This window comes from Trichosurus vulpecula, chromosome 2 (genome assembly GCF_011100635.1).
Source record: "Trichosurus vulpecula isolate mTriVul1 chromosome 2, mTriVul1.pri, whole genome shotgun sequence".
NCBI lineage: Eukaryota > Metazoa > Chordata > Mammalia > Diprotodontia > Phalangeridae > Trichosurus > Trichosurus vulpecula.
This window is the reverse complement of record NC_050574.1, coordinates 459,537,368-459,547,486: the sequence shown is the minus strand read 5'-3', so window position 1 is coordinate 459,547,486 and position 10,119 is coordinate 459,537,368. Positions and strand designations below refer to the sequence as shown.

The following is a 10,119-nucleotide window of genomic DNA, read 5'->3' as shown; positions in this document are numbered from 1 at the left end:
CTCCTCTCTCCCTCTCCCTCTCCCTCTCTCTCTCCTTCTCTCTCTCTCTCTCTCCTCTCTCTCTCTCACCTCCTTCTCCCTCCTCTTCCCTATCTCTCCCTCTCTCTCCCTCTCTCTCTTCTCTCTCCTCTCTCTCCCTCTCTCTCCCTCTCCCTCTTTCTCTCTTGCTCTCTCTCTCTGTCTCTGTCTCTCTCTCTGTCTGTCTCTCTCTTTCTCTGTCTGTCTCTGTCTCCTCTCTCTCTCCTCTCATCTTCTCTCTCCTCTTCTCTTCTCTCTCTCTCTCTCTCTCTCTCCTTCCTCTCTCTCTCTCCTCTCTCTCTCTCTCTCTCTCTCTCTCTCTCTCTCTCTCTGTCTCTCTCTTTCTCTGTCTCTCTCTCTCTCTCTCTCTCCTCTCCTCTTCTCTCTCCTCTCTCTCTCCTCTCCCTCCTCCCTCCCTCCCCCTGCCTGTCTCTCTCTCTCTCCTTCTTCTTCTTTCTCTCCTTCTTCCCCTAAACATTTCCCTGGCCATGAGGGCTGGCCTAGGGACAGGCACGGAGGAGCTAATATGATGTATATCATGGAAAGAGTGCTGGTTCTGGACTCAGAAGTTTTAGGTTTTAATCCTGGTTTTCCTGCTTCATCATCATATTACTGTCTGTACTGCCTTATTCCTCATCTGTAAAATTCTGTAAGTGCATAATATGACTAAAGCAGCTTTTATTTTACTAACAAAGCCCTATTCAGAGCCTTTATGGTAGAGGTATGGACCTGGGCTCATGAATACTATAAAAAGGTGAAAAGGAAAGAAAACTAACCAAATAAGGGACTTAGGGGAAAAAAGGAAAGCTACTAAAAATGAATGTAGAAATAGAAATGCCTCTTTTTTAACAAGCAAATTAAGCATTACATTAGTTTATGAAGAGGAAACTAAGCAGATCTTATTTTCAAGCATCTTCCCAAGACCGAAGCATGGGGTCTTGTTTGTTTGTTGTTTATTTTTTAATAAGAGCATCAGGTTTCCAGAGACACCGTGTTTTAGGGAATTAAAAGTCTAATCTCAGCTAGGAAGACCTGGGTTCAAGTCCTCCATTATTGATACACAGTGATTGTATCACCCTGAGAAAATGTCTAGGCAACTCTCTTAAGTCTACAAATTGTAGAGAAGGTGCCCTGCTGAATTAATAAAGGACATAAAATGAAATTACAGGTCTCTATATGGCTGCAAACTGTTTCTGATTCTGAGACCTTAGCCTCATTTAATTTTTTCTAATAAAACTATCATCTCAAAAATTAAAATATAAGAAATAACCCACACGATGTTTATTAAGTCAGCTACAATGGCTTAGAAGGCTAAAGCTTCATTTAAACTAAAATGTTTCTAAATTACAGTCAGGCCCCAGCTCTCAAAAAATTCAGGGTAGATTTCAATGAAATCCATATTCTGATCTCATTCTCACTTTAATCTTTAATTTGAGGAAGGGGGGAAAAGTGTTGGGGGTTTTTTCTCCTTCCTTGAAAAAGAAAACACCAAACCCACACACTTAATTATGTGGAATGAGGTCATTTGCACCTAGGTCATGTGTTAAGGCAGTAGGCAACAAGTAGTCTAGATTTGTTTTGCAGGGGATGCTTTCACAGTGGCTATGTTGCTACATAGTTCCTAGTTCTACCTTAAATCTCCCTCCTTTTTTTTTTTTTTAGTTCCAACTGTTTTGTTTCTTTGAGTTCTTTAGTTATCAGGTTCAATAGGTGGGGGGAGGAGCAGAGGCTGTTAGCTCCACCCTGTCTAGCCTGCAGCTTTCCCTCCCCCTAATGCCCTTAGCCCAGTAACGTTAGTTTCACCGCAGTCCTATTCTCTGCTTTGGTGGTGCTCGAGTTTCCGTGAGCCGGGCTGAGTCTAGGACTCTCCTCTCCTTCCTCTCTTTCTCTTTCTCCCTTTCTTTCTCTCTCTCTCTCTCTCTTCCACCTTCCCCCGGCCTCCCTTCCCAATCGCTGATCTCTTGCAGCGATGAGGGAACAACTCAAAGGGTAAGTGGATTGCAGACCTAAGACGTTTTCTCTCGCTAAAATCTTTGCACTTGTGGCTCTGCTCGGGCGCGGGGAAATCCGGGGTGGTTAGAGGTGACTGAAAGTTGGGGAAGGCTTTGTGTGCGGAGGTGGGGGGCGGGCGGGGGCGTCGAGGAATCGTTCCTGTAGCCGGGTTTGCCTCCTTCCAGCTGTTGTCTCTCGGTCACCACTGCAGGTGCTCGGCTTGGCCACGGGGAGCCGGGATTTAACCCTTTCCTCCGGCCCCGGTGGGGGAAGAAGCCCCGCTCTCCCGGGGGACCCGTCCCCCTCCCCCCGACCGAGGGAGCGGTGCGGAGCGTGTGCGAATGGGTTCGGGGGTGGCGGGGCGGGGTTCCGAAATGGAAAGCCAGGGGTTCGGGCAGTGCCAAGAAGCGGCGGCGCTTCCCGGCGCGGGCGTTTGAGCGACTGGAAGGAAGCGTTTCGCCTTTTCTCTCTTCCCGAGGAGGGCTAGGGGAGCTTTGAAGCTGCCGGGGTGCATTAGTAACGAACACTGTAATTAAATCCTTCATTTAAAGACCTTGCAGAGTGGGGGAGCGGGGCTACTTTCCATTGTATTCCAAGTGCTAAAAGGTCAACTTTCTGCCTGATTTCTTCCGAGGGATTCCAAATGACATTTCGTGCCCGTGCATTTTCCCTTTCGCCGTAATTGTCTCGTTGGGACACGTAAGACTTGCAGATGTGAATTAAATAAAAACATTTAAAACCCTGAAGCTAAGCCAGGAAGTCAAGGACGTGCCAAAGATAGGATGGAGGGTTTTTTTTTTCCTTCTTTTCTTTTTCCTTTGGGGTTGGGTGTGAGATCGCTGGCTCCCTCCCCTTTTCTTCACTCCCACCGTTCACCCCCCCCCCCCCACTCCCACTTTCATCTTGCAAGCTGAGTGAGGTACTAAAGTAAAGTTTATAGTTAAGTTTGGAGCCGGGTGTTTATTGACGCGTGGAATTAAAAATATCTCATTGAAATTATCTTTGAATTCCTTAAGTGCTAACATGGTTACATTATAATAAGTTGTGTGAAAGGAATGCTTTAAAGGTGTTTACTGGTCCACAGGAGCCATGTTGACATGGGAAATGTGCTTTTAAAATAGCGTTTGAAACAGTTGCAGCCAGAGGTAGGGATCCTCTGTAATGTTTTTTAAAGCCTTCCACCTTTGTCTAAAATCTACGATTACTTCCTCCCTCACCTGCCTATCTTCTCTGCCCCTTTCTTTTCATCTATCTTTTACCTGGACGTAGCTTTGTCCCCAAACCCCTTTTCCTAAGACAAAGTTTTGGCCAACCACTGGTTTAAAGCCACAACTTCTCTCCGGAAGCTGGGGAGTAGAAGAGAAGCAGTTCTATGAAAGGTCTTTGACCCTTTATCACCATGGAATTGGTTGCAGTCACCATTGTTTGATCTTGGATTCGACAAGACCCTGCAGTGAAATTGCTTTGGCCAAAGTAGAGGGATAAGCTTTGAAAATCAAATAGATCCGTGGAGGAGGAACAGCTGGAAGGGCTGGAGCTTTAACCACGAAGCTGTCAGCTTTGTCCCTGACGGAAGATAGAAAAGAAAATAAATGCTGAAGATCCTGGAGAAGGAGAAATAGGCACCTTGGGAGTAGATGATGCTTAATTTGACATTCTATCACTATTCCCTCCATCAGCATTTAGCAAAAACTTTTCAATATATGTTTTTCCCATTGCTTCTCAGGATTCCAGTAATACTTAGGTAGAGCCAATAAGGCATGCAAAAGCCAAGTTTTCTTTCAAAAGCAGTCTGATCCTCAGATTAAAGGGAAATCAGTTTTTGTATGTGGATCAATGGGCTCTCGGTTTATATATGAAGACAAACTCTAATCCTTGGCAAACCACCAGAGAATGCTACCTTTTTATATCACTGCATAGTGATTAGTTTTCTCCCTAGGAAGTAGAAAGATATAAAAAGGCAACTGTTCGAAATATTTTCAGCGCAATATGAGTGGTGGCAGAGAAATCTTATTTTAATTAGGCAACCGCCATTTCCCTCACCAGTAACAAAAATTTGTTACTTTTTGAATGTGTTTAATGTTAGTTTTAAGAAACTAAAAGAACAATTCCAGTAAATAGGATTATTCCAGCCCTGACAGCAGCTGTGAAGCTGTTATAATAACCTTGCACACTACTTGAAACTAAAGAAGGTGAGAGAGAATCTAAATTGTGTGGTAGGAAATTAGGTCAGTGGCTGTGCACTGTGGAGTAATACTTTAATTTCTAATTATTGGCAAGTAGGTGTCGCTGAAGTTTTTTGTCACATTAGATGATTTGCTATTCTCATACACATCTGGTTCCTCTTGCATGCTTAAATAAAGAGGAAAGGAGATTTATAATGTACAGTAAATGTAAATGAAAAGGATGATGATTTGAAGAAAATGCACAAAGGCATGTAGAACTTTGAGGCTTTGGTCCCACTAGACTAAACTCAGTAACAATTGTAAAAGGTTTACATGATATGAATAATTTTATTTTAGGATTATTTATGGAGGCCTACCCTAATATAGGGATGTCGTTCTGTTTCCAGTCTTCGGGTCTTAATTTGGAGCAAAGATAACTTCCAAGTCATTTTAAAAATACTGTAGTCCTACAGTATATCCCTAGATTTGGGGGTTTCTTGCTTATTGATTAGATAGACATAGTCTAATCTATGGAACATGGGTGAAAGTGGGAAATGGAGAACTGAGGCAGTGCCAAAATCAAGCCTCCCCCCACCCCCTGCAATATAGCATATTATTTTATTATCTGTTTATTTAAGGTAACACTGTTTTTTTGACTCAGATTATTCAGACCACTTGCCTTGATTCTTCACTTCTGTATGTGCGGCCATGCTTGTGAACGTTAAGAAATACTGGGCTTCGGAATCTGTGATGTCCAGAAAGGTATAGTGTAGATAAGGGTAATGCAGATTTCGCCTGCAGCATCATTCAGTGCACTTTCTGTCTGAGGCATTTGTCTTGTCCTATTTTAGGATCAAATCTTTTGCGATGACTTTTGGTTTCATAGCAAATTAGAAAAGGGGGAGAGGGGACAGGTAAGAAGTAAGGTAGAGACCACTCAAACTATCACTACAAAATAAAATTATTATTTACTTGACCAGAAGAATGTTTTATTTTGTACTGGGCAAACAAAGTTATTTCACTTGTGAGCTTGCTAGTTATATCCAGCCAGTTTTTGAATAAAGTCTGTTATTTCTCCTCTGGGCTGTTTGCATCCACTTCTTTCTCTTACCTGTATCTGAAACAATGAAAACCAAAATTTCTTTTTCTGAAGTTTTTTTTTTTTGTTGTTGTTTTAACTTTGCATTTCTGATCAAAGGTTAGAAGTAGGGGATGAAGAGGATGGTCTTAGCAATTTGTTGGAATTGGATTTGGGGATTCCAGAGGATTTCTTTATCTAATATATCCTGTGTTCCAATTAGCAGAAGTAACTGAGAGTTGCTCGTTGTAAAGGGTAGTGTACTTGGGTTTTCATTCTGTCCTCAGAAAAGGAAATTTCAATTCGACCAGCTGATAGATTTAAGAGAAACCAGTTCTATTATCATATTTTTAAAACTTAAAATAACTTCTTTCAAGTGCTGAAGTATTTCTGCTAAAGGGAATTCAGAAAAGGCTGACATCTTGAAGGACTATCATGGGCTAAGTAATAATCTTAGAAATTGTATTTGTGGACTTCTCTTTTGAAATTTGTAGTCCGTTAATATTTGTTCCTATTTTTATTATATCCTTGATGCCTTGGGGGATTTGTTCTGCTGCATTTTTTCTTATTCCAGCTATTTCATTCATATGCTGTTAGAGAACCCTATTCCAGTCTTTGACTGTTTCTAAGACCATCATAAACTATTAGGTTTTTGAAGGATTTGTTTGCCAGCCTTATCAACTCTAGCAAACATTTCTCTGCAGATCTATTAAAGATGCTACAGGGTTCCCAAATGGACTTGAAATTGCACTGAACTGCTGAATTGGCATTTTATTTCACATGTTGTTCATTATAAGTGCCTCTCTATAAAGATACACAGGCATACATTTTTCTTTACCTGCTACTCTCCTTCACCAACCCCAGTGCTCACAATTATATGGCCTTTGGAGATGGCAGAGAGGCAGATGAAGTATAGTCTCAATGGAATCTAACCTTTCCTTGAGCTGCACTTGTCTATAGAATTGTTGATAACTTTCTGAGCTAAAAATGTTCAGGAGCCGGCACCACTTTTTCGATGGAGTGAAATAGCTGCAGCCTTCTTGTGCTCTGCATATAAAGTACAAACAGAATCCACCCCTATTCTTACAGATGGTCAACCTTTCCAGCATTCATAGCAACTGGGTTACAGGGCTTCCTAAAAGCAGAGGGCTTCACTTCAGACCCCCTAGTTCTAGGGACTCTCTATTGTTGTCTTTGAGATGTGATTTTTGGTGGCAGTAGCCCCTTGCTTATACTTTGTAGCAGTGGTGTTCTCTTTATTTTATTTATCAAAGAGCATCTACCCTGATGGGTAAGGTAGAAAAAAACATTCATTACTTCTGGCATTTTCTTGAAATGAAATACTCCTGTAGAAACTGAGCTGCTGGTAGAGTACCATTCCCAAATCAAGTTGGTACTCTTGACTTGTGGATAAACAGCAACCAGAGTACGACAATTTCCAGTAAAAGCATATCATGGGGGCAGTTTCAGAATTATGGGGTTTTAGAGCTGGAAAGGATGTTTCACAACATCTTATTCAACCCCTTTATTTTGCAGATAAGAGACTGAAAGCCTGAGATTGAAGTGCCTTCACCGAGGTCTTTGAAGCTGCTCAGATTTGATCAGCTCTATATTTTTACGAGAATTTATATTGCATCTAGAAGACCTTCCTGAAGATGTGGCTTTATATCTAAATAACCACAAAAACTCATGTTTACTTTGTGCATTTTGGTTTTTCATGATTTACAACCCTGTGAGACAGGCAATGAATGTATGATTGGCTCCATTTTATAGATGAGGAAAACTAAGCTCAGAGAGGTTGTGACTTGCCCATGATGCTACAGGTGGGAGGTGCCTGGACTCTTCCACTTAGACATGCTAGTAAGTGGGGGAGCTAGGGCTCAGATCCAAGTGTTTTGACACCAGGTTCAAAGCCTTTCTTCTACACCAATAATCTTATACTCATATTGATCTTTAAAACACTTTCCCATACATTATCTCATTTGCTGAAAGGCCTGTGTAGGCATCATTATATATAATTAGCTTGTTACTTATGGCTCCCGTGGAAGAGATTGACTGTGGGATAGTCATTTAAGCCTGCATTCAACATTGTTCGCCAAAAGTCCACAAAGAAGAAGCGTTCTTTTAGGTGAAGGTAATTTCAAAGCTATGTAACCATCATTAGTCTTCCCTTTCTGTCTGAGTAGGCCTCATATACCCTGCTTGGACATGTCTCACATAAATGCCCAGATTTCAGGCTCTCAAAAAAAAAGGCAGTGGGGGTGGGATCCTACACAGATTGTATACACAAGGATGCCTTTATGCTACATTTTAGTCTATCATTTTCTATCTTGTGCTCCTAGGAAACTGGAAATATGACTCTTTGACATTTTATATAAATGGTTTAATCTGAGAAAAAATATATGTAGATAGCTGTCCCAGATTTATACATATAATAGAATTCAGGAACAATGGAGTTTTGTTCTTTTCAAAGGCAGAAAATGATAGCCCACAACCAAAGTTAGCTAGAGTTCCAAGAATGGAAGAGAGCTGTGAATTCACCATTCATTTTCAAGGATGCATGGGAAAAGTGTGGTAATGGAAAACTGAGTTATAAAGACAGGTTCAGAAGCAGAAAAAAAGGAGGAGGTAGGATCTATTTGTGAAACTTAGAATTTTACAAGGATTTTAGCTATATGAAGTCCAAATGAAATATAAAAATAACTGATTCGAAATCTGGATATTTAGAGGAAAAAAGAGAAAAAGTAGGCAGCTAGGATACATAATGAGAAAAGATTTAAATATTAGACTCTAGCAGTATTCCTGAAAGTTTTAAGCAGTAATCGATTGTCAGTTGTCCTTATCAGTTTCAAATTTGGATTGGTGTTCCAAGCAGTTTTTGAGTGCCTGTGAAGCTCAACCATTGCGTATACAACAAAGAGTTTGATTTTCAAGAGTTGAGCCCACACTGTTTTGTTGGGGGTGGGAGACACAAAAAGTTACAGCTACCTTGTGGGAAAACAGTGTCATTTTTAAAATTTACAGTGCTTTTTCTTTGGGGTTAAAATATACCTCTCTTTACTTCTGCTCCTGGATTGAACACCTTTCACTGAATTATACACATATTAAATATGGAAATTCTTTGAAGAAAAATAACAGATGGTTCCAAACCAAAAAATACTTTTTTTTCTTCTATCAATTTCAGCTATGAATTCTAAAATATTTCCTTCATGCTTTTTGTGTTTTAGCCATGAGACCCAAACAACCTGCTGGGATCATCCCAAAATGACTGAGCTCTACCAGTCTCTAGGTAAGAAAACCTTTATAATTTCCAGTGATTAAAATAGCAAATAAATTTTAAAGCTACCAGTTTTCACTTGACAACCCTTTTACTGATCATCTAGTAATTAAATCTGAATGAAGTGCAACATATTATAATACATGGCTTCCAGTAAGACACATTCCAGTACATGTCTAGGGCACTTCCTTGTTTTTCACTTCAAAATTACATGAATAATTAATTTATTTTTAAAATCTGCCATTCAGCACCATTAAGTTCATGTGCCCAGTACATGCTGTTTAAAGATCTGCTTTAGAAGGACTTGGACAGTTACTAATCCAATTTTTTTTTAAGAAAAAATTAAAATATCACCAAGTTGCTCTTAATTAATTCTGAGCATGTGAAAATCAAATCCAAAGCTTTTGCCAAATTGATAACAGCTTTTTAAAAAAAGTGTTACCCATGTAAAACCACAAAACTTATTTGTGCCCAGGAGAGCTGGGTTCAAATCCTGGCTCTACCACATACTAGCTATTGATATGGGCAAATCAGCTGATCTGTTTGAACCTCAGTTTACTCATTAAGGGATAACAAATACTCATTACCTGCCTCACCAGGACTATTGTGAGGAGATCTGCTGTGTAAACCTCAAGGGTGCTATGTACATGTGAGCTGCTGCTATTTTTATAGACAAATTAAAATTTCAGAACACCATGACACCTGTTGCAGATTTTAAGCCCTAGAAGCTCTGCAAAATATTCTTCTTCCTCAACGGAATTTTTTAACAAATTATATAATATAGAGAGATAATATAACGGGCAGCTGGGTCATGCAGTGGATAGAGCACACACCCTGGAATCGGGAGGACCCGACTTCACATTTGGCCTTAGACATTAGCTTTGTCACCCTGGGAAAGTCACTTAACCCCATTGCCTCAAGAAAAAAGAAAGAAAGAAAGAAAAAGATAAATGTTTTCCACATATAGTCTATTCATGACAGGATTATATATTAAAATTGTACTTATCTAAAACGATGTTTGCTTGTTGTCCCCTTCTTGGACTATGTCTGTATAGAACTGCTTCCTCTCATATTTTGGTACCAAAGGATACTGTATTTTAGCACCTGAGGTATTCCTAGTTCTGTTTCTGGATCCAAGATGAGCAAGCTCACTATTTGAAATACTTGAAGACAACTTAAGTGTCACCCCTCCCCCCCAACAAATTTGTTCTCTAGGCTAAACGTCCCTTGTTCTTTCTCCTCCTCCATCTCCTCCTCCTCCTATCACTACTACAACTGATGCTGTTGATGATGATGATAGCTGCTATATGTAGATTACTTTAAGATTTGCAAAGCACTTTGCATACATTATGTCATTAAATCCTCATGATCCCTCTCTGGGATAGGTAATACAGCCTCTATTTTACAGGTGAGTAGACGGAAGCTGAGAGAGGTTAAGTGCCATAATCGTGGTCTCATAGCTTGTACATCTGGGAGGCAGGATCTGAACCAAGGTCACATCTGCCTCCAAGTCTTTGAGCTACACTTGTCAGCCCTTGTATAGCATGATTCTTTTTTAAATTTTTTAAGACCATATTTCACTTTCTTGC

The 10,119-nt window shown here is 40.3% G+C and overlaps 1 protein-coding gene across 11 annotated transcripts in view; it reads left to right on the top strand.

Annotated features, from left to right (window-relative positions):
- DMD (dystrophin) overlaps nucleotides 1-10,119 on the top strand; it is a 1,925,924-nt gene that overhangs the window by 1,775,666 nt on the left and 140,139 nt on the right. For 6 of the 11 annotated variants that reach the window (XM_036747778.1, XM_036747779.1, XM_036747772.1 and 3 more), the window contains one exon: nucleotides 8,481-8,542. In XM_036747778.1, the coding sequence (XP_036603673.1) occupies nucleotides 8,481-8,542 (62 nt within the window). Of the gene's footprint in view, nucleotides 1-1,799; nucleotides 2,008-8,480; nucleotides 8,543-10,119 lie in introns of those variants that run through there. The other 5 variants (XM_036747774.1, XM_036747776.1, XM_036747775.1 and 2 more) reach the window with 2 other exon arrangements.